The sequence below is a fragment of the Chlamydomonas reinhardtii genome, chromosome 14, assembly GCF_000002595.2.
Source record: "Chlamydomonas reinhardtii strain CC-503 cw92 mt+ chromosome 14, whole genome shotgun sequence".
Taxonomy (NCBI): Eukaryota; Viridiplantae; Chlorophyta; class Chlorophyceae; order Chlamydomonadales; family Chlamydomonadaceae; genus Chlamydomonas; species Chlamydomonas reinhardtii.
In genome coordinates this window covers 99287-122008 of record NC_057017.1, presented here as the reverse complement: position 1 = coordinate 122008, position 22722 = coordinate 99287, and the positions used below count along the sequence as shown (strand labels likewise).

General features: G+C 68.8%; 3 protein-coding genes across 3 annotated transcripts in view; 2 read left to right on the top strand and 1 right to left on the bottom strand.

The window, feature by feature from the left end:
• The window catches only part of CHLRE_14g608452v5 (uncharacterized protein), a 12556-nt gene extending 7567 nt beyond the window's left edge, over positions 1–4989 (top strand). The window contains exons 9-11 of the mRNA XM_043069926.1: positions 280–2688; positions 2908–2975; positions 3196–4989. Coding sequence (XP_042916599.1) covers positions 280–2688; positions 2908–2975; positions 3196–3856 — 3138 coding nt within the window. The 3' untranslated portion in view covers positions 3857–4989. The remainder of the gene's footprint in view (positions 1–279; positions 2689–2907; positions 2976–3195) is intronic.
• Positions 4990–5413: 424 nt separating this feature from the next.
• Positions 5414–18664, top strand: CHLRE_14g608400v5 (uncharacterized protein). Its single transcript, XM_043069925.1, has 14 exons — positions 5414–6295; positions 6742–7188; positions 7600–7695; positions 8035–9165; positions 9411–9760; positions 10068–10134; positions 10362–11153; positions 11548–11904; positions 12071–12529; positions 12799–13383; positions 13704–14726; positions 14949–15545; positions 16116–17297; positions 17553–18664. The coding sequence occupies exons 1-14, from the start codon at positions 6032–6034 to the stop codon at positions 17703–17705; spliced, it is 7503 nt and encodes a 2500-aa protein (XP_042916598.1). The 5' UTR covers positions 5414–6031; the 3' UTR covers positions 17706–18664.
• Positions 18665–18796: 132 nt separating this feature from the next.
• On the bottom strand, positions 18797–21983 carry CHLRE_14g608350v5 (uncharacterized protein). The gene is made up of 3 exons (XM_043069924.1): positions 20773–21983; positions 19714–20595; positions 18797–19451 (listed from the first exon to the last, which is right to left on the bottom strand). Exons 1-3 carry the CDS (start codon positions 21673–21675, stop codon positions 19164–19166), a joined length of 2073 nt encoding a protein of 690 aa, XP_042916597.1. The 5' UTR covers positions 21676–21983; the 3' UTR covers positions 18797–19163.
• Positions 21984–22722: the final 739 nt, after the last annotated feature.

Sequence of the window (22722 nt, the reverse complement as noted above, 5' to 3'; positions counted from 1 at the left end):
TGTGTGTGTGTGTGTGTGTGTGTGTGTGTGTGTGTGTGTGTGTGTGTGTGTGTGTGTGTGTGTGTGTGTGTGTGTGTGTGTGTGTGTGTGTGTGTTGGAGTGGGGGGGGGATTGCAAAGATGGTTGCAAAAGCGGTACAGGTCGGGGGGGGGCCGTGTGTGGTTGCCGTCCAGGAACGATAGGCGTTCTTGTGCCACAAGTTTGAAGTGCCGACATTTGTTAGGAGGCGCTCCGCCCCACCACCTGCCCGACATGGCGCCATTGCCGCCGCCTCCGCAGGTCCCATGCACAGTGGCGGCGCCGGCACTGGCCGGCGGCGCCGGCGGCGGCCACCCCGGCGGCACCGGCGGCGGCGGCGGCCCACTGCCCTCCGCCAGCCCCACCCCCGGCACCACTCCTGCCGTCACCGCCACCGCCACCGCCACCGGCTCCCTCACCCTGGGCGGCACCTCGCGCGGCCTCACCGGCGTCACCGGCGGCGTCACGGGCGGCGTCACGGGGGGCGCCGAGGCGGAGGGCGGGGCCGAGGACGACGAGGAGGGGGACGTCGACGGACCCAATGCAGGCGCCTCCCGCCGCCAGCGGCGGCCTGGCAGCGGCCGCCGAGGCGCAGGTGGAGGCGGCGGGGCGCTGGAGGGGCCCTCGGCCTCCGCGTGCGGCGGCATGGGCGCCGGGGCGGGCGCGGGGGAGGGAGGGGCTGGCGGCACGTCGTCTCAGAGCGTGTCGCTGGGGGCGGCAGCAGCCGCGGCGGGGGCGGGGGCGCCGGGCTCGCAGTCGCCTTCTCAGGCCGCCGGCGGCGGGGGCGGGGGCGGGGGCGGCCGCGGGCGTGGCGTGGCGACGCAAGGGGAGAGCCCCTCGCCATCACCCTCCACTGGAAGTGGCAGCGGGCCGGCGGAGGAGCAGGAGGAGCAGGAGGAGCAGGAGGAAGGGGGCCGCCGCCGCCGCCGCCGCAGTGAGGCGATGGAGGGCTCTTCATCGGCCTCGGAGGCAAGCAGGGGCCCGGGCCGGCGCGGCGGCGGTGCGGTGAGGGGCCGGGGCGCCGCGGGGGCAGGGGCGGGGCGGGGGAGCAGGGCGGGCCGGGGCGGCGGCGCGTCGCCCGCTGTTGCAGGCGGCGGCGGCTTGACGTCGGCTGGCGGGCGGCGGGCGCCCACTCCTTGCACGGCGGACGCGCCCGGTCCCGACGACGCCGCGGCGCCGGACCAGTCCAGCCCGCGAGGCGGCGGGGCTGGGGGCCGGGGCGGTACGGGTGCTGGCGGCACTGGCGGCGGCAGGGGGCCACAGGGCGCCCTTGCCGGCACTGGCACTGGCGCTGGCAGCGGCGCGCCCTCGCTGCCACACGGCGCGCAGCAGCGGAGCCCACGCAAGGGCGCAGCCGGCGGCGGCGCGGGAGCGGCAGTAGCCGGCGCGCATGCGTCTGGACCGACGGTGGCGGCGGCAGTAGCAGGCGCAGTGGCGGGCGGGCACCTGCTGCGCACCACCAGCGACTCCATGGCGGCGGCGGAGAGCGCGGCGGACGGCGGCGGCGGCGGCGGGGTGGGACAAGCGGAGGAGGCAGGCGAGGAGCAGGAGCAGGAGCGGCAGGGCCGGCGGCGGCAGGGCGGCGGCCGCGCCGCCGCCTCCCGCGACGTATCACCTGGCGAGGGCGAGGCCCTGGGTGAGGGCGTGAGTGCTTCCGGCGAGGCTGAGGGCGAAGGCGAGGGGGAGGGGGATGACGGCTTTCTCACGGCTACTGAGGCCACCGAGCCGCCGCCATCGCAGCAGCAGGCGCCCGGGCGGGAGGAGGCCAATGGCAACGGCAGCGGCGACGGCGCGGGCTGGGCGGACGCCGAGGGCCCCAACGGAGAGCCCATGGACACGGACGCCCAGGCCGGCGGCGAAGACGCGCAGCAGCAGCAGCAGCATATGCAGCAGCAGCACCGGCCAGTGGCGGGGCGCGGTCGGGGGGCGGGCGGGAGGGTGGCTCGAGGCGGCTTTGGAGGCCTGGGCCGTGGCCGCAGCGGCCGCACCGGGGCGCGGGGCGGGCGAACCATGGGCCGGGGGGCCGGGGCCGGGGCCGGGGCCGGCAGGCGGCCGCTGGCGGGCGCAGGTGGCGGCGGCGGTGGGCGCGGTGGGCGGCGGGCGGTGGTGCCGCAGAGCGGTCAGCCGGGCGCGAGTGCGGGCGACATGGTGGACGCCCGGCTGACGTCAGCGGGCGCTGGCGCGGCCGCAAGCCCGCACGGCGCGGGTGGTGTGGGCAGCACCAGCCTGGCGGCCTGCCTGCGCGCCTTTGTGACGCCGGAGCGGCTGCCCGCCTCCGAGGCCTCCTGGGTGTGCGGCGCCTGCCGGCGGCAGCAGCCGGCGGTGAAGCAGCTGTCGCTGCGGCGGCTGCCGCCCGTGCTGGCGCTGCACGTGAAGCGCTTCGAGCACCGCGGCCATCACCACCACGGCCACGGCCACCACCACGGCCACGGCCACCACGGTGGAGGCGGAGGCGGTGGTGATGGGCAGGCGGGAGGGCTGGGCCAGAGGCTGCAGGAGCGGCTGATGGGGGTGGGGGCGGCGGCGGGCGCCGTGGGCGCGGGCCTGGCGGCGGCAGCTGCGGCGCTGGCGGGCGGCGGGGAGGCGGGCGGGCTTGGCCTGGCGGCGGCTGGCGGCGGCGGCGGCGGCGGCGGGCACCGGCCGGGGCGGCACGTGGCTCGTAAGATACAGGTGAGGGCGCGGCAGCACCAGGCGGCGGGTCACCGGGGTGAGGGTGCGTGCCGCTGCTGCCTGTGACGCCAGGGATGCCCTCCGGCTCTTCTTCGTGTTACTCAACTAGGCTTGACTGCGCAGGCCGCCTGTCGTCATGCACCAACCACCACTCTGCCTCACTCCTCCTGTATTCTGCTTGTTCCTCGCCTCCCTCCTGCACGCTGTCCCACCTCCCAGACGCAGCTGCACTTCCCGCTGCAGCTGGACCTTGAGCCCTACACCAGTGCCGCTGTGCTGAGGAGCAGGTGGGCGTGTGTGTGGGGGGGGGGGGGGGGGGGCGTTACATGCATTAAGTTTACGTGGGGGGGGACCGGCGCAGGGCGGCACGGCAGGGTGGGTTGAAGATGGAGTTAAGGGGTTGGGGGGCAGCCGCGTCCGTTTGACACACGCACACCCTTTCATATACACGATCATGTGCACACACATAACCCCCCCCCCCCCAACCCGCTCCTGCCTGACGCGCAGGTACGCCATGCCGCCGGGCCAGGCGCCGCCGGGGCAGCCGCACCCGCACGTGGCGTGCCTGCAGCAGGACCAGGACCAGGAGGAGCACGGACAACGACAGCAGCAGCAGCAGCAGCAGCAGCAGCAGCAGCAGCCGGGTGCGGGTGGCGGCTGTGTCAAGACGGAGGCGGACGAGGACAAGGGCGCGGCCGAGCTGGGCGCCGGCAGTAGCAGCACACCTGCAGACAGCGGCAGTAGCGGCAGTGGCGGCAGTAGCAGCACCGCCTACCAGCTGTTCGCGGTGATCAGCCACAAGGGCGACCTCAGCGGGGGGCACTACGTCGTGTTCGTGCGGCCCCAGCAGCAGCCGCAGCAGCCGCTGGGCGGCGGCTGTAGCAGCGGCGGCAGCGGGGCGGGCGGCGGCTGTAGCAGCGCCGCCGGCGGCGGCGGCGGCGGCCAGTGGTACCAGTGCGATGACGCCTGGGTGACGGCGGTGAGCGAGGCGGACGTGGTGCGCTGCCAGGCCTACATGCTGTTCTACACACACGCGCCGCAGCCACGGCCGGCAGTAGCAGCAGCAGAAGCGGCAGCAGCAGAGGCGGCGAAGGAGGAGGGCGGGCTTGTGAAGGAGGAGGGCGGCAGGGCGGCGGGCGCCCGGGTGCGGGTGAAGGCGGAGCAGTGAGCGTGCGAGTGAGTGTGAGAGGGCAAGCCGTGCTTGTGTGGTTGCGGCGCCGGATCAGACAGCCACGCAGGTTGTGGTTACACGGCTGCATCCCTGCTGGTGCCGGCGGCAGCAGCACAGCAGTGGCAGCAGCCAAATGGGCGCATATGTCATGTGGAGTATGGGCAGGTCAGTAAGTAGCGTGGGCAGTGAGGGGGCCCTGGGGGTGCAGCTAGGTAGGGCCAGGCGGCAAGGGCAGGAACAGGTGCAGGTGCAGGATGCCGCTAGGTAGAGCCGGGACAGAACAGTTCCAAGACACGTAAAGACTTGCATGAAGGCATTAAGGCAACGGCGCTGCGGCCAGCGGGGAGCTCCAGCATGATACAACTGTGCGTGTTTTTTTTGGACATGTGTTAATGCCTATTGCATGTAAATAGGTGGCAGGGAAAATTCGGGCGGAGCGAGAAGTGCCTTCGCACGTCCATGGACAATTGACTTTCGCGAGGTTGCCCGAAAAGCAAGCCATGGCTTTGCGCAGTATGGCCGCCGCCGGCGGCGGGGCCGGGCTGAGAGCCTGAACGGCGCTAGCAGGGCGTGGGGCTGAGGGTGCACGTGTTGATTGGCGGCGAGTGACGTGACTAGTTTGTTAGCTGCGGGTTAGCACGGACTGTGCACCCCACCCAACCGGCCACGTCCGGATTTGCGGGGATGCCAAAGGCCCCCAACATAGAGGCGTGTGCTTAGTAGGCGCCCGCGTCAAGGTGGCTGGGTTGATAACGACCCGGGATCAGCCCTTTTCCTGCCATAAGGCAGCCACCTCCTTGTTTTTGGACATCATCGTTTTGCCTATTGGCAGTCGAGTAGGGCGCGCGCGACCCCTGCAGCCGACAACCTTCTATTAGATTGTGAAGGTGGGCATACTTCGGGGACCTCGATCGGAAGAGACATTGTGCAGGAGCCTCCATGCTGCTATGTAGTTGTGCTTGGCAACACGTGCCGCACGATGGGTGCAATGGGACAGGGTAAGTAAGGGGCAGGTTGACGCAGTCCCGTGGCTGGTATAGAAACAAGTTACGACCAGTCCAGGCGCCAATGAAACATGGAAAGATGAGAATACGTGGCCCCAGCGCCATGCGCCATTTTTTGCAAGCCCGCGGGCGGCCACTCACTCCCAGCCAACACAAATCCCACAAGGCAAGAGCCGCGGTTACTCCACGGAATGATCGCGCTGGCTGGCTCATTAGGGTTTGCTGACGCTGACGTAACGTGCACGCCGATGAACGTACACCTGCGTACACGCGCACGCGTATGGCGGGAAAGGGGGCTTTCCCTGGAACAAGAATTAGGTTGCAAACCCGCATCAGAAAAAATGAATGACGGGTGGGCTCTGCCAGACAGTAAGGCACCGAGTCGTACGGTCGGGGAGTACGGAGTCAGCTGCTCATGCATGCTTTGACCAGCTTCTCATGCATACTTTGACACGCTGCCCAGTCCACTGCTGAGAGGTAGAGTTAGGGAGTTATCTATATTAGCCTCAGCCCGCACGATATTGCATTCGCCAATAATACTGATCCGAATGGAACTACAACCCGCGGTGGCCCCATGCTGCGTTCATGGTCACCACTGACCACCTCTCCTGTTATCCTTTGTAGGCATTTGCTTAATCCAAATGCTGATGAACTATTATCGGACCTACATTATTCAAAATCAATAGTGAAGGTAATGGTTTGGAAGCGGTTTGGTTCGTGGGCGTTGACGCCTTGCAAACTTTGTTTGTATGTTTTCTATCTGCTTGATAAGTAATGCGAGGCTATTCTGACATACAAGCCTGGCGCCGTTGCTGAGGTCTGCAGAGAGACCAAAGGAACTCGTTGGTCCCAAACCTCATGCAAAGCCTAAAGTCATTGCCAAACGGTAGTAAGCATGCTTCTATGACTGCGGGAAATTGAAGTTGCAAAGAACGCTGCACGCCGAGATTTTGGCGTGCAAGGCTGTGCCGTACACACACACTGGCGGTGCTGGCTTGTCGCTTTGCTGACTGGTAAATGCTTTAATCACATTCACAAGGCCAATAAGGCGACGCACATATACACGCACGTTGAATTCGCTGAGAGTATGCAAAGTTGCAGGCGCGAACATGATCGGGACAAGTAGCACCTACGTGATTGGCGATAAATAGTCCAACAGTTAATAGATATGGAGACTACAGAGGAGGCGAGGGCGCAAAGGGCAAGGGTGCCCCAGATGCCCCCAGGCGCGACGGTCTTGGAGCTACTCCGCCGTGCCCTTCAGTCAAGCAACGTTGAAGCTGATAAGCCGAGGGAAGCTGTGGAGAACGACCGCACTGCTGATATCCAGGCAGAAGATTTCGCGAAAGTCTGCGCAGGATGGTCACCGCAACAAGCTGCAGCTGTAATCGACCTAGCACAGCAGCAGAGCAGTCGGACGACTCTGCGAATGGTGGGTGCCCCGTTAAGCGCAACTGGGACTTCTCGGGAGCGCCAGGGTGAGCAGACTTCACGGAGAGAACGGGCCTGTCTGCTACTCTTTTACCCTGATATATAGTGTTACTCGAAACCGCATCGTTGAGCTGTTCCGCTGCTTTGCCACCTTGCTCTAGTGGCCGGAGTGGCGGTTTCGATAGAAATCGTCACGCGTCTTACCCTGCCCCGTGACTTGGCCCTTTCCATTTCAAGCCCCATTCATTACAAAAGCTATCCGTATAAAGGAAAGCACGAATGGAATTGAGGATGATGCATATGTAAACGGAGCTTTGCGACGGGGGTTGGCACCTAAGCCGGCTTATGTATGCACGCAGTTCCAGCCTCCGTTACCACGTCGCAAACCAGTTACTTCACACACCGCCCACCTCATCTCCCCCGCAACCCCCCTCCAATTGCTTGTAGGCCTATGCCCAGCTGAGCGCCCACTTCCTGACCGGCGCGCGGCTGCTGCTGGTGGCAGCGGGCAGCAGCGCGCTGCTCGACGGCCCCTTGCTAGCGCAGCTGGTGTGCAGCGGGCCCTTGGAGCTGCTCCTTCTCAAACTCAAACCATCTGGGTCGGAAGGAGACCAGGCGGAGGAGGTGGCAGCAGATAAGCCAGCGGGCAGGCCATCGGCGGGGGTGAGGAAGGGCGACGGCGCGCGGCGCAGGCGCGAGGGCGGCGAGGGCGGCGAGGGCGAGCAGGGGCAGCGGCAGCCGCTGTCTTTCAAGGGGTGGTACGTGGTGCACACGCTGGGCCGCCCGCCGGGCGGCGGCGAGGGCGCGGCCGGCGGCGCGGAGGCGGCGGGCGCGGGCGTGTGGATGGAGGGGCTGGAGCAGTTTGCGGCGCGGCTGGTGGGGCTGCAGGCGCCGGTGAGTGCGAGGGCGAGGCGGGGCGGGACAGCTTGTCGCCGCTGTGGTGCGCTCGCCACACCGGCGCCGTGTGATGCCTTGCGACACTGCAAGCGACACTGCAGTGCACGGTACAGCAAGTAGCAACACAAAAGGCAGCTCGAGTTGCCGACCTGGCCCTCGCGACCTACCCGATGTGCAAGAGACTCGTTCTGCAGATCAGCGCCCTGTAGCCGACGTGTAGACACATACAGAGCGCCCTCTGTGCCCTCACGCACTCCCCATTCTCCTCACATTTTTGACTCGTCATGAATGTAACCCCCCCATTCTGCTGCCTTCCCTGCCCAACACGTGTCCCCACCCTTCATACTTGGAATTTCTCGCTCTTTTCTCCGCATGGACGGCTAACCCCCCTCCTTCCCTTCCTTCCAGCCCGCCTCCGCCGTGGCCTCCGGCCGGGTGCCCGACTCAGTGCTGCTGGCGGTGCGGGCGGCGGTGCTGCAGGTGACGCGCCAGCTGCGCATCGTGGTGAGTGGCGGTGGGCCGCGTGTGGGTGTGGGCAGGGTGTGTGGGTGTGGGCCCAGCATGCTGGGCCCGGCCCTGGTCCGTCCACGCCCGAGCCTGCACCAGCCTGCTGCGTTGTTGACGGCAACCTCCGCTTAGAGCAGCAGGAGCTGGGCTGGCGGGAGCCCCTGTTCTACTTCCTGCCACCCCTGCCTCTGCCGCCCGCCCCTCCCCCCGCTAGTTTGGCTTGGTTTGGTTGAGTTTGGGCTCTACAACCCCCAAAAGTAATGAATGCAAACCCTCCCCTGCTGTCTACCTCGCTACACTTCTCTGTACCAATCCTTGCAATCCCCCTCCCCGCAGGACCTGGAGTGGCTGTGTGAGCAGCCCCGCGCGCTGTCCGCCCTCAGCCCCTTCTGGCGCACCTTCAGCCAGTGGACCGAGGAGCCGCGCCGCCCGCCGCCGCCGCCGCCGCCTCCCCCGCCGCCGCTGCCGCTGCCGCACCAGCTGCCGGCCGTCGACGCCGCACTGGCGGGTGGCCCGCAGGCGCCCGTCCCCGCGGCGCTGCTGCTGCATCAGCTGAGCCATCTGCACCACGTGCAGCAGCTGCAGGCCATACAGCAGCAGTACGCGGCGGGGGGGCACCCGCTACAGGGTGTGCCGCCGGGGGCGGCCGCAGCGGCGGCAGCAGCCGCGATGTTACGGGCAGCAGCGCGGCGTCCTCACCTGGCCGCACACCTGCAGCAGCCTTCCGCCGGCCTGCCGGTGCCGTTGCCGCTGGGAGTGGACCCGCTACAGCTCAACACGCCGCTCTCCCCTGCGGACATAGCGGCGACGATCGCTGGTGCGGCTGCGGGCGCTGCCGCCGCGGCGGCGGCCGCTGGTGCGGCGGCTGGCGCCGCCGCCGCGGCTAACGGCGGCCCCGCGCCTGGGCCGCTGCTTCCGCCGGCGCTGCCCACGGGCGGCTCGCTGCTGCTCAACATGGTGGGCAGGGCGCGGGCGGCGGGGCCGCGGCCGCTGATGCCGGGGGCGCTGTTCCTGGGGGGGCCGCCCGGCGCCGCAGAGCTGGCGGCCGCAGCCGCAGCCGCGGCGGACCGGCAGAGCCAGCGCGAGGGCGAGCGCGACGCGCAGGCGGAGGACGAGGACGACGAGGAGGCGGCGGAGGCACAGTGGGGCGAGGCGGAGGCCCACCCGCCGCCGCCGCAGCAGCAGCAGCAACAGAGGAAGCCCGCCAAGCGCCGGCGGGTGTCAGGCAAGGTCGCGCCGCGCACACCAGGCGGCGCCGCGGCAGGCGCGATGTCTCCCGCCGGCGCCGGCGCTGGTGCCGTGGGCCGTGTGGTGGGCGGCGGCGGCGGCGGCGGCGGCGGGGGCTTGTTTGTGTGTGACGCTGTTGCCCAGCTGATGGCGTTTGACCCGGACATGGCGGCCGCGGTGGATACGTGGCTGAGGGCGCGGGCGGCGGGGCTGGAGGCGCTGGACGGGCCGCTGGCGCCGGTGAGCGGAAGGCGGGGGGCACGGGGGCACGGGGGCTGGCGGCGCGGCGGGCCGGGCATTGGAAAGGTGGGAGGGGGCAGGGGACCTTGCCGTTGGCACTTCCGGATGGGCAGGCGGCGGAAACAGAGGCGCTGGGGGGCGAGCGGGCTACCCGGCTCCGCATGCAGCAAGCACGCCTCCCGCCCCTCCCTGCAGCTCCCTGTGGCCTCAACACGATCCCCCCCTCTCCAACCGCCCCGGTGTAGGCTCTGTGGCGCGCCGCCAGCACGGTGGACGCCGCCGGCGGCACCGTCGCCGCCGCCAGCCGCCGCGACCGCTGGGTGTACGCGGTGGCCTTCTGCCCCGCCGGCGCCTACTACGGCGACGGCCGGCCGGGCCGCGGCACCCGCGTGCGGCTGCTGGCGCCCGTGCCGCCGCCCGGTGCAGAGGGCGGGGCTGGTGGGCTGGAGGGGCAGCAGCAGCAGCAGCAGCAGCAGCAGCAGCAGGCCGGCGACGACGGGTCTGGTGGGGCGATGGCGGGTCTGCGGCAGGTCGAGGCGATGGAGCCGTGGCGCTGGTTTGCGGCGCACACGGGACCGGCCCTGACCAGCCACAGGTGGGGCCCACATGGGAGGGCGGGGTCGGGGAAGTGGGGTAGAAATGTGGGAACTAGGGACGCGGCTGTTGGTACCGTTACCAGCAGCAACCCTACGATGCCAGGACCGGGGGAAAGAGCTTGGGGAAACACGCATGGTGGCATGGTGTCCAGCGCCCTAGCGCCACCGGCGGCAGTGTGGTTTGTCTGGTCCGAAGTGCGGCCCTCTTCGCAACCCCCAACTGCACATCATCGTCGCTGCTGCCCGCTGCCGCTGCTGCCCGCTGCTGCCCGCTGTTGCCCGCTGCTCACGGCGCGGCGGCTGCAGGTGGCCCAAGAAGGTGGAGGTGGCACTGCAGCCGGGGCACGGCGCCGTGATCAAGGAGGGAGTGCGGGTGAGATACACAGAGAGAGCGGGATAGGGGGAGCCCATCTGTGCGTGTGCGCGCGCGCGCGTGTGTGTGGCTGTGTGTGTATGCGTGTATACGTCTGATCATGTTGGTGCGGACAACAGAAAAGCGTCGCGTGGTCCAAAGGGACCAAACGAATGGCACACGTGCATCCACCAATCCAACGGCTGACGCCGGCCCGTGCCTCCCTCCTCCCGCCTCCCGCCCCGCAGTCTGTGCGGGGTCCCGGCGGCCTGATCTGGATGCGCTTCGGCGACTGGCTGCCTGCGGTGCAGCGGGCCATACGCGCGGCGCGCGGCCTGGCGCCAGACAGCGAAGAGGACCAGGTGGAGGGGCAGGAGGCTGGAGAGGAGGAAGAGGAGGAGGAGGCTGGAGAGGAGGGCGAGGGGGCTGGAGAGGAGGGAGAGCAGCCGACGGAGGCGGAGGCGGTCTCCGGGGATACGGAGATGGAGGAGGCGGCGGGCGCGAGCGGCCCGCCGGCGGGGCCCACGCCCAAGCGCAGGCGCGGGTCCGGCTTGCTCAAGGCGGCGGAGGAGGAGGGGGCGGATGGGGCGGCGGCACAGGTGGCGGGGGCACAGGAGGCGCACAAGGCACGCCTCGCCACAGCGGCATCGAGGCTGACCGAGTTGGTGAACGCCGAGTATGCTGTGATGGCACGGCGGAAAGAGCTGTCAGAGCAGCAGCAGCGGCAGCAGCCGCCACAGCCGCCACAGCAGCAGCAGGTTCCAAACGGCGGCCACGACGGCGCCCTGCCCCAGCCGGTGCTGCCGCCGCTGGGCCCGCCGCTGCCGCCGCCGCCCAGCTCGGCGCTCCTGTCCGACATCCGGCGCCGCTTCAAGCAGCCTGTGGACGCCGAGGCGGAGGCCGCCGCCGCCGCCCCCGGCGCGCCCGAGCTGCCGGCGCTGGCGCAGCTGCGGGCGGTGGACCCGGAGGCGGCGGAGCTGGCGGCGGCGGCGCTGGCGGCCAAGGGCGCCGAGGTGGTGCGCACCGGGCCCAACGCGCCGGTGAGAGCGCGCCGGTGCGCTTGTATGTGCCGTAGGGCCCAAGGCTTCAGCCAGCAGTGACTCGTTCTGCGCGCGCGCGCGCGTGTGTGTGTGTTAAAGAGCACAAGGAAAACATTACGCGTGTGTGTGTGTGTGTGTGTGTGTTGCTGGGCGGGGCAGGCCAGTCCCTTCCCACTATATCCAGCATGCAGGACTCGGAGCGCACCTCTGTGTACCCAGGTAGTCGCACCCCGCCTACCCACCTCACGCCCCCGCCTCTCCCACGGCTCCCTCCCCCTGTACCGCTTTTCCAAACACCCTCGCCCCCTCCCCCCCTCTACTATGCTACTGTACCTGGCTACGCCTTCACTTCTTAAATAATCATGAATGTAACCCCCCCCCCGCCCGCACCCAGACGCTGTGGTGCTACCGGCTGTACGGCGCGGTGCGGTACGGGCTGGCGGTGTGCCCCGCCGGCCGCAGCTACGTGGACGTAGTGCCCAACCGCATCGGCGGCACGCCCCTGCGCATCCTCTACACGCCGCCCGCCGCCGAGATGGCGGCGGCCGGCGGCGGCGGCGAGGGCAGTGGCGGCGGTGGTGGTGGTGGCGGCGGCGGCGGCGCTCGGGCGTGTGTGGAGCTGCTGCCTCGCACCTGGTTCCGGGAGACGTCGGGCGGGCGGGCGCGCACCATCCGTTGGCAGACCAAGGTGGAGGTGGCGGTGCAGCGGGGCCGGCCCGAGGACAGGTTCTGGACGGCCGCGGACATGAGGGTGAGAGCGGGGGGGGGCGCAGACAGAGGGGGCGACCAGACGTCTGTTCGGCTTACGAGTCGGGTCGGTCCTGCATTCCCATGTCGCTTGTTGCTTTCACTGGGAATGGTAGGAACACACGACCCGCCCCCCCCCACCCCCCGCCCCGCCCCGCCCCGCCCCGCAGCTGCACGCGGGCCTGTCCTGGGTGCCGTACGTGACGTGGCGCGGCGAGCTGACGTCGGACCTGGAGGCGGAGGAGGCGGGCGAGGCGGCGGCCGGGATGGGGATGGGGGCAGCGGAGGAGGCCGGCGACATGCCGGCCGGAGGCCCGCCCTACCCCGGCGGCCCCGGCCCTGGCCCCAGCGGCCCCGGCCTTGGACCCGGCTTCATTTACACCCCCGCCCCACCCCCAGCCCCCGGCATCCTGTCCGGCGGCTCCCAGCCTCTGGGCAGCCGCCCCGTGCCTGTGAGCACTCGCGTGTGGCGGCCGCACTCGGGCGCCTCGGTGGCGGCGGCGGCGGCGCTGAGCCCGGCGCCTGACGCGGTGTCTCAGCTGCGGCTGCTGGACGCGGCGGCGGCGGAGCTGGTGGGGGCGGAGCTGGAGCGGCAGGTGGACAGGGCGGTGGCGGGGCCCAACGCGCCGGTGAGGGGGACGTGTGGGTGTGTGGGGGTGTGGGTGGGTGTGTAGGGTGGGAGGTCAGGGAAGGAGCATCCGGGGAAGGGTTCGACATGCCTTCGCATGCGAGTGCTGGAATGTGCAAGCAAACAGCGGGCTGGGGGCGTTTGTGTTCAGGGCGTGTGTCTGGGGCATGTTAAACCCCACCTAGTCTGCTACTGCTCCTCCAAACTCAACGCAACGCCCCGCAACCTCCCTACACGCCCCGCCCCCTTTCCTATCCCTCCCTGCCCCAGCGGCTGTGGTGCTATCGCTTCCCCGACCTGGTGGGCTATGCGGTGGCCTTCTGCCCGGCCGGCGCCACCTACACCGCAGGCCGCCAGGGCCGGGACTCGCTGGTCCGCCTCATCCACGTCGTCACGCCCGCCTCAGTCGCCGCCACAGCAGCCGCAGCCGCATCCGCCGCCGCCTCACAGCCGGGCGAGGAGGAGGAGGGCGGCGCGGGCGGCAGGGAGGGCGGTGCCCGGGAGGAGCGGAAGGGCGGGGAGGAGGAGGAGGCGGACAAGGGCGAGCGGCGCAGCAAGAGCGAGGCCCGGGACGGCGAGAGCTCGGACGGCGGCCGGGGCTCGGCGGCGGCCGGCGGCAAGGCGCGGCCGGCGCTGGGAGGGTCGCGGTCGGGCAGTGCGGCGGCGCCATGGCTGCCGCGCCTGTCGCCCGGCGAGGTGCGGGTGGAGGTGGTGGAGCCGTGGGTGTGGTTCAAGACCACTGCGGGCCGCTACGCCAAGTCCTACAAGTGGCAGCACAAGGTGGAGGTGGCCATGCTGCCGGGCGAGGGGCAGAGGCCGCCCGGCGCCAGGCCGGGGGCGCCGCTGCGGCCAAAGGTGGGAGAGGGGTCTGGAAGGGGTCTGGAAGGGGTCTGGAAGGGGGCGCGTGCGTGGATGGGCAGTAGGTGGGTTTGTGGTGTGGGGCTGACATGCGTGCGCGCGCGCGCGTGCGCACGCACGCGCACACACTGACGCGCTGCTAAACTGCCACACGCGGCGTCGACCCCCTCGCACTTGCGCTACTCACACACATACACACGCACACACACGTAGGTATTTGTCCGTATTTGCGCACGCGTGTTTGGCGGCTTTGTTCCGTTTGTTTTGTGTTTAACACACACACACACATACACACACACACACACTGGCTGCCACAGGGCCACATCGTGGACGGCCTGCGCTGGGCACGCTACGTGGACTGGCGCGCCTCGCTCATGGGGCCCGCGCCCGCACCCCCACCCGCACACGCACACGCACACGCATCCGCACACGGGGTGGCAGCAGCGCCACACGGGGCCGCAGCACCGGCAGCAGCGGCAGGCGGCTCCGGCCCTGGCTCCCAGTCCCCGGACCCAGGCGCGGCTGCTGCCTCCGCCGCTGCCGGCGGGTCGGCCCATCCGCCACCCGAGAATCCGTTGGCGCGGGCCTTTATAGACCGGGTGATGGCATGGGTGGCGCAGAACGGCACCACGGGTATGGGGGCGGCGGCGGACGGCGGCGACGCGGCGGCGGCTAGGGAGCAGGAGGTGCGGCGGCAGAGGGGCGCCCTGAGGTTGATGGAGGAGGCGGGGGTTCCGCTGGACGACGACAACCTGGCCAAGATTCTGTTGTTCATGAATTTTTATCCCTCGCATGAGCCGCTGCCATGGCAGCAACCGCACGGGCAGCAGCAGGGGCAGCAGCAGCCACAGGGGCAGCAGTCGCAGGGGCCGCAGCGGCAGGGGCTGCAGGGGCCGCGAGAGCAGCAGCAGCAGCAGCAGCAGCAGCAGCCGGGGGAGCAGCCGGGAGAGCAGCAGCAGCAGCAGCAGCAGCCGGGTCCGGCACCGGGGCCTGAGCGGCTGGCACCGCCGGCCAAGGCGGTTGCGGCCCCGGAGGACGAGGGGGAGGACGAGAAGGACGAGCACGGGGCCGCAGGCGGCGAGGCCGGGGAACTGGAGGGTGGCGACGGCGGTGCTGCTGCAACCCCTGCCGTTGCCACCCCCGCGCCAATCGCTGCCGTCACGCCGCTGGCGGCTACGCGTGGTGCCGGAGCCGGCTTCTCAGCTGCCGCCTCGGCAGCCGCCGCCTCCTCCTCGTTCTTTGCGGTGCGGCAGTACGCGGCTGTGGACGCGGCGGCGGGCAGGCTGGTGGCGGCGGCGCTGCCGGGCCGCACGCGGCACCTGACGGGGCCCAACGCGCCGGTGAGTGGGGTAGGGTGCGGTGGGGTTGAGGGAGCGATGGTGTGGCGTATGTGTAGGGCTGTGCGGCCGCGTTTAACGCCACATGTTGTTGTAACAGGATACCGGCGTGCGGCGCTGTGTCACTGCGTTGCCCATGTAGTACCCGTGCTCCACGTTTCTTTCCTGACTACGCTGGCCCTCCGCCCCATCCCTTCCACCCCTTCCCCCGCACCACACACCCAGACGCTGTGGTGCTTCCGGCTCAACCACGGCGCCCTGACCCGCTACGGGCTGGCGTACTGCCCGGGCAGTACGGCGTACGACGACGCCGTGCCCAACCGCCGCGGCGGCACTGCCGTACGCATCCTGTACGTGGCTCCCACGGGGTCGGCGGCGGCGGCGGTGGGTGGAGGCGGCAAGGGCACGCCCGGCCCCAAGCCCAAGGGCCGCAAGGCGGCTGGCGGCGTGGAGGCTGCGGACGAGGACGGCGGCGAGCCGGAGGACGAGGCGGCGGCTGCGGCTGCGGCTGCGGCGGACGGCGAGGACTCCAAGCCCGGCTCTTCCGCCGCCGACGCGACCAAGCGGCGGCGCTCCTCCAAGGGCGGCGCCGGCGACTCGCCTCAGGGCCAGCAGGCCAAGGGCGGCGGCGGCGGCGGCCAGGCTGTTCATGCGAGCCCGGGGTGTGTTCGGGCTGTTGAGGACCTGGTGCCGCGGGCCTGGTTCGAGGCCACGGCGGGGCCCTCCACGCCCAGCCGGCGCTGGCAGGTCAAGGTGGAGGTGGCGCTGCCGCCCGGCCTAGCGCTGGCGGAGCTGCGGCCGCCGCTGCCGCCCAACACCCGGGTGAGCGCTGCTGCAGCTATGGGCTGGGCCGGGCTGGAAGCGGGGGGGGGGGGCTGTAGCCGTCCATGGAGGGCAGGGGGTCGCAGCTGCTCGCCATGGGCCATGTGGGGTTGGGCGGGCCGCACCGGCGCTGGGCCGTCCAGGCAGGGCTGGGCCGGCAGGGCTGGACCGGACTTGGGCTGGGGTGTTTCGCGGCGCCAGCACCAAACCAGCTGCACACGCACATGAAGCATATGCATGCAGCCGCCCTCCCGGTGTGCTTTTCTATGGCACGGCTACACACGTCCTGACTGGGCCTCTTCGCTCCTGGCGTTCTTCCTCGCAAACACATACCACACTCAGACGCGCGCATATCCACACACACACACACACACAACACACACACGTTCGGTAGGTATCCGTAAGTAACTCCGGCGCCGCTTGGGTGGGCTTCGTTTTGTTGGTTTTTTTAACACACACGTACACACACACGTACACACATACGCACGCAGACACGTACACACATACGCACGCAGACACGTACACACATACGCACGCAGACACGTACACACGTTTACACGCACGCTGCAGGTGGTGGAGCGCTCCGGACTGCGCTGGGTCAAGTACCAGGAGTGGCGGGCGGCCTTCGACGCCGCCGCGCCCGCGGCGGCAGGCGGCGTCGCTAGCCCCCGCATAAAGGCCGAGCCGGGCAGCACCCCGGGCGGCAGCGGCGGCGGCTCCGGCCGGCGGGGCGTCAAGCGCAGGGCGCCGGCGGCCGCCGTGGGCGCAGATGGGGAGGAGGAGGACGAGGAGGAGGAGGAGGAGGATGGCGAGGATGAGGAAGAGGAAGAGGAGGAGGAGGAGCAGGAGCAGCCCAAGAAGAAGGGGTTTGGCCGGCGCAAGGCGGCCCGAACGGATGCGGCCGTGGCTGGGGGCGAGGACGATGGGGCCAATGACAATGCCGACAGCGCTTCGGGCTCGGTGGGATCCGATGCCAGTGGCGAGGGGGCAGATGACGAGGACGAGGACGATGAGGAGGCTGGGGATGATGGCGCCACGATGTCTCCGAGCTCGGGTCGCGGCCGTGGGCGCGGACGGGGCCGGGGCCGCGGACGTGGACGCGGCCGGGGCCGCGGCCGCTGGGGCAGCCGGGTTCTCGGCGGCCCCGACGATGGCGGCGGCGGCGAGGGCGAGGGCGGCGGCGTCCCTGTGGACCGCGCCTACGAGGCGGCGGCGCTGGCGCTGGCGGACGTGGTGTGGGACAAACTGATGGCGGGCTCTGGCGGCAGCGGGAGTGCAGGCGGAGCGGCAGGCAGTGGCGGCAGCGGCGGCGCTCTGGACACGACGCCGGTGCTGGTGCGGCTGCGCTGCTCACGCAGCCGGCACGAGCACCGCTTCGGAGTGGCGCTGTGTCCTCCGGGGGCGCGGCACGGCGACGGCGGCCCGGGCCGGGAGACCGGTGTGCGGATCGTGTACCTGACGCCAGGCGGGGTGGCGGCGCCGCCTGTTCCCCCGGGGGAGCCCGCCGCAGGGTCGCGCGCGCCGGCGTCCGCGGTGGAGGCCGCGACTGCGGTGGCGCTGGCGGCGGCCGCCGGGCAGCCGCTGCCTCCTGCGGCGGAGGCGGCGGCCGGCGCCGACAGCGGCGAGGGCTCCGCCTCCTCCTTCCCTGTGCTGACGCCCAACGTGTTCAACCAGCAGGCGGGCGCGGGCGCCTCGGGCTCCTACCCCTGGCGCTTCTGGGTGCAGGTGCTGGTGCGCGACCCCCAGCGGCAGGTGGGCAGCGGGGCAGCGGTTCACATGCCTCCAGCTGGGTCAAGTGTCTATTGCCGCGGCCTGTGAGCCTTCCCGCCGGCCTCGCTGCTGCTGCATGTGGTGTGCCGCTGGCCATCTGCTACCTACTCTAATTTGTCGCCTCGGTTTTGGAACCCACTCCTCACTTGCAGTGCTGACATGCCTCTGCCCCTCCGCTTGTGTGCCTCTGCCCTCACTCCCCCTCGTGCAACCCTCCCTCGTCCCCCTTCTATGTAGCTGCCGGCCTCCTGGCTGCCGTACGGCAAGTGGGTGGGCGAGCTGCGCGAGGCGGCGGCGGCACGGCCCGCGGACGACCCCCAGCGCTTCGCAGGCGTGGCCGCCCCTGTGTCGGCCCGGGAGCTGCCGCAGTACCAACCAAAGCTGCAGTGAGCGCGGCTATGTAGCCGCAGTTGTAGCAGCTGTAGCAGCTGTAGCAGTAGCATGCTGAGGGCGCTGTGGGATGATTGCCAGAGACACTGAGAACCACGGCAACGGTTGGGTTGCGCGCGGCGTGCCGTGCACATGTGCTGTGCGCATCCAGCGCCCGTCGGCGTTGGCAGCGGTGCGGCATGCATGACACGTCTTGTACTGGATTGGGCTGCTTGGGCTCACAGGACCACACCCCGGCGTGTAGGGCGTTGGGCACTGAGGAATGGGGCACCGTAATTCATTTGTGTATTGATATGTATATGTGATTGGGTGTGTGGGTGTGTGTTTGTCGGTGGGGCGGCGCGCACTGTGCGTGGGGAAGAGAACTGAGCGGAGGCACTGAGGCGGGCGGGGCCGCGCGCAGCAATGGCGAGACTTCTTTTGGACGTGGGTGGCAGACGGTGTGTAAGAGTGTATGATGTGCTAGGACGGCCGAAGGGTACATGTGTATTGAAGAGCACAAGGAACAAAATGTGTAGGACAGTGTATGCGATGCAGAGCCACGGGAGGCTACAGGTGTGTATGTGTGTATTAGGACAGACACAATGAGGCAAAGTGCGACAAACTGCTGCGCCACCAAACGCGCCTGCTGGTGGTAGTACTGTGAACTGGGCGCAGGAGCTTGGAGCGCACCAAGTACCGGCATCACCCACGCAGAATAACGGCACCTGTACAGCCTGCTTGCACACAGGTGCCCTAACAAAAACGAAGCCATGCACACCACTGGGCTTCTGGACCGTGAGTGGTCCCGTGAGGGGACAGGCGTGCAGTGGTGGGGCACCTAACGCAGGGCCACCGATGACTCCTGAGCAGTGAGCGGTGGGCAGGCCCGGCTATGGGGTGGGCGTTTGAACAATGCACTGGATAAGGTGCGCGCGCGGAGTGCGGCTGGCTGAGGACAAATGTAATACGGGTTCAGTTATACATGTGCCACGTTTCGCGGTAAGTGCAGTTCACTCAGCTGCGCAGTGCACCAACCGTGTGTCGCGCCCCTGCTTCCCTGGGCGACACCGTCTGGGCGACTTGGCACCCTGCCGCATCAGCCAGACACGTATGGATGCGGATTACAATTGAAGGGACAGCCGTATGGAGCCCATCTGCCACCACCACCAGGTAATTTACAGCAGCATAGGGACGACGGGCAATGGTTGCCTGCTTGTCTGGTTGGGCACAGGGCTGGCGTGTCCGGCAGTGTGCGGGGTACTATCAGCCTCCCAACAGCAACAACAGCTGCCAGCCGGGTCCAGGCGCAGTCTTTGCCACATGCCACTCCTGCCATACAAGGCGGCCTACCCTGCTGTCGACCCGTTATTCTGCCGCCGCCCACATGCCCTGCGGTACGGCTATACCGCAGTACTGCTGTGGCTGCCGCCCTGCCCTCCATCTCATCACCCGCATGCCAGGTACATGTACAGACGCTCATTCGCCACTGCCCACCACCTCATGCGCCTGTTCCGTCAGCAGCAGCAGGCGCTGGAGGACCTGCAGGTCACACTCCCACGCCGCCACCCCGGCCCGCCCCGCTACCGCCTCGCCCTGCCCTGCTGCCGCCCCAACCTGACCCGCTGCCGCCTGACCAGGCCGCTCCGCGCCCGCCTCAGGCGGCCCGCGTGCCGCCAGCCCCTGCCCTGCTGCTGCCGCCGTACCCGTGGGCATAGCCAGCACAGGCGCGGAGCGGCGGTGGTCTTCCCACAGCTCTCGGATCACCTGCAGCCGGGCAGCAGCAGCAACAGCAGCAGCACGTCAGCAGTTGGATGTGGGGTGCTGCTGCTGAGGAGGGACCGCTGATGTGGTCGCTGACTGACGGCTGACAGGCACGTGGGTGGCTGGGGAGGTGGGTGGAAGCTGGGCTGAGTCGCGTGCGGAGCGGCATGCGGCTGGACACAGCAGCACACCCAGCCGCCGGGCCAGTGTCCCACACCCCGCATCCCGAGTTTACAGCCTGAGCAAAGACAATTGGCGTCCATACCTTGCTGATTTCAACGGTCCAGGCAGCACCCGCCTTGCAGACCGACACCTGCAGGCAGCCAGGCGCCTCGCCGGCCGCTGCTGCCACCGCTGCGCGGTACAGCTGCAGAGCTGCAATGGGGTCACCGCACTCTGCAAGCGCCATGGCAGATCCAGAACCGCAGGCGGCAAAGCTGCAGCGCCGCACCTTCACTTCCCCAGGGGCTTCTGCTGCAATTCGCGCCTGGATGCCAGGAGTTGCTCCTGCTACGGATGCTGTGGCCGGCGGCGGCGACCGGGCCACCAGGCTCTCAAGCCACTCCTTCAGCCGCGCCGCGCCGCTACCGCTTGCTGCTCCATCCGGCCCGCATGTCAGCTGCCACATGAATGGACCCCGTAGCAGCACATGCATGCGGACAAGCTTCTCGCGCCGATACCAGCTGTTATCCGCCACGTATGCGGCCTCCGCAGCCTCCGCCTCCGCCACCGTCGCCGCGGCCTCCGCCTGAGCCGTATCCCACATGCGCGCCGCCGCCCGCTCCAGCACCTGCTGCGCCGTCACCTCCGCCACTGCTGCAGGCGTTGCTGGCGTGGCGGCGCTGCCTGCGGCCTGCCTGTCCCCTCCTGCGCCTGCCGAGTACCGTGGCCGTGTCTGCAACTCCAGCCTAGCGGGGCGTCCATATCCTCCAAACCGGAGCTCCTCCGGCAAGCCGCCAACAGCCCTCACCACCGCCTGCAGCGCCGTCGCAGCCGCCTCGGCAGAAGGCTGGTGCCTGCTGGTCCGCTCCATCAGCTTCAACCCCATCAGTTTCACGCGGTCGGTCACTGCCAGCAGCCGGGAAACGGGCGTGTGCGGCTGCAGCTGAGATATAATGCGTTCGGGGTAGTCGCCAAGGTGCCCGGCCTACATCATGTAATGAAAGAAAGTGATCACGTGGGCGGGTAAGTGAACTGCACCTCACTGCGGCAGTGTGCGCTGACGGCCCAACCTACTCGTGCCCAAGGCGAACCTTTGCCTGCGTCCCGCCACCGCCGCCGCCCCCGTCACCGCAAACCTCCGTCACCCCGGCCCGAACCTCACCTTTAGCAGCGGCAGCCGGCGCCCCGTCGCCGCCAGCACCGGCAGCAGCACCGCCGCGCCGCGGTGCAAGTCTGCGGCGCAGTGCCCCCTGAGCTCCACGCATGTGATCCTGCCGCCCGCAAAGCCGACCTCTTGCTGCGGCCACTGCGGCCACCGCAGGCGCTCCAGTGCCGGCGGTGGCGACACCAGCAGCCGCCGCAGTGCCCACAGCTCCCCCACCTCCTGGTCATTCATGTCACGAAACGTCTCTTCATCGCTGGCGTCCCCTAAATGCAGGTACGCAGCACACGCAGGGCAATCGTCTTCGTCCTCGTCCGCTTCCTCTTCCTCGTCATCGCTGTCGCTGGACCAGTCTGCAATCCAGTCCTCCCCGTCCAGGTCAAGCTGCCGGAGCTGCGGCAGCTGCACCAGGCTGCGCACGTGCGACATGCGCAGCGACCCGGGGCTATCCGCCATGACACGCACGGTGTGTAGGCGGCTGCCGGCGAATGCTTCCAGGCCGCGCAGGCAGGCCCTGGCGGGGAGGATGAGCTCCTCGAGCGCCGGGAAAGCGCCATGCAGCGTGGTGTGGAGAGCGTGCAATTTGTTGGAGTCTAAGCTGCCCATGCCGTACGGGCGGTTGTCAAGTGCCAGTATGCGCACGTGTCGCAGAGTGCCCGCCAGCATGAGCGCGACAGTGACCAGCGAGGGCAGCTCCAGGGCTCCCTTCAGACGCAGCTCGGCAATGTTGTGCGCCACATCGGCACCCACGCCGGCCACGCACAAGGAGGCAAGCAGTGCCGGGTGCTGAATGACGTCTTCATCCGCGTCCAGTTCCAGTTCTACTGACAAGCGGCTGCAGCGCCGGAACCGCGCCACAGGCGAGGTGAAGCCGGTCCGCGCCCAAGGAGGCTGTGAGCTCATCGCGCGATCCCATGTCGTATAGAGCTCTGCATCGAAAACGTTGGCATCCACAAAGTCGCGCAGCGCTTTGCAGGCGAGCCGTGCGCCCGAGCACCCGTACGTCGTGCCAAGAATGCGGTCCACAGCGCTGACGTCTAGCTGCCGAAGCACATCTAGGAGGTTATGCGCATGTGGTGGATCTGCGTCAAGCGTGCTGTTTCCAACGTGACGCGAGTTGGATGTGTCCATTCGTGTTGCTCGTTGTGCCCTTATCCCTACAGGATTGTCTGCAGTGCTGACGGAATCTCAAAGAACGATTAGATAAGACATTTCAGTATGAATGTCCTAATGCTTTAAGGGTTCAGCGAGTCCGAGCCTACCTCCGCCATACTGTCACGGCCATCGCCCCCACTGGGAAGCGCATCCCCCGGATGGCACGCGGTGAAACCCCCCTTATATATTGTCCTTCACACTTCCTTAGGGACGGCGTGGTGGCATCCTTAAAGGACTATCTATCAGGGGGTTTTGGGTGCCGTCACGTGGGCGCCTCCCTGGGGACAAGATTTGTCCTGGAGAGGGCGCAATGTCCACGTAGGCCGACAGTGCAATCTAGCATGCGGGGGGCTAGCAAGGGACCAAAGTGAGGGTGTGTGGTATTATTCCGGGTTCCCTTGGTCATTAGGCCACAGCCGCACTCAAGATAGGAGTACCAGGTCCCCTCATGATGCGGATCTCCAGCATGCTGAACGCGCAGACGGCGACCGACCCGGTCGGGCTGCACAAGCAGATATACGGTTTCGGCAAGCAGCTCGCCATCGGCGTCAAGGAGGCAGCGCTGATGGGCCAGTCGGCGCTGGTGGTGCGCATGGCCACGGCGCTGGCTCACGGTTTTACCGCCCTGCACGAGTGTAAGGAACCTAGTTCCAAAACGGCATGCTCGTTACATACCTCCCCCCCTAATTGGTTGTCCGTCCCGGCAACCGAGAGCAGAGCGTAGCAACGACACATTGAGACAGAGTGCGGAAGCGATGAACATTCCGGATTGACCGTATCGAGACGCCGCCCAAA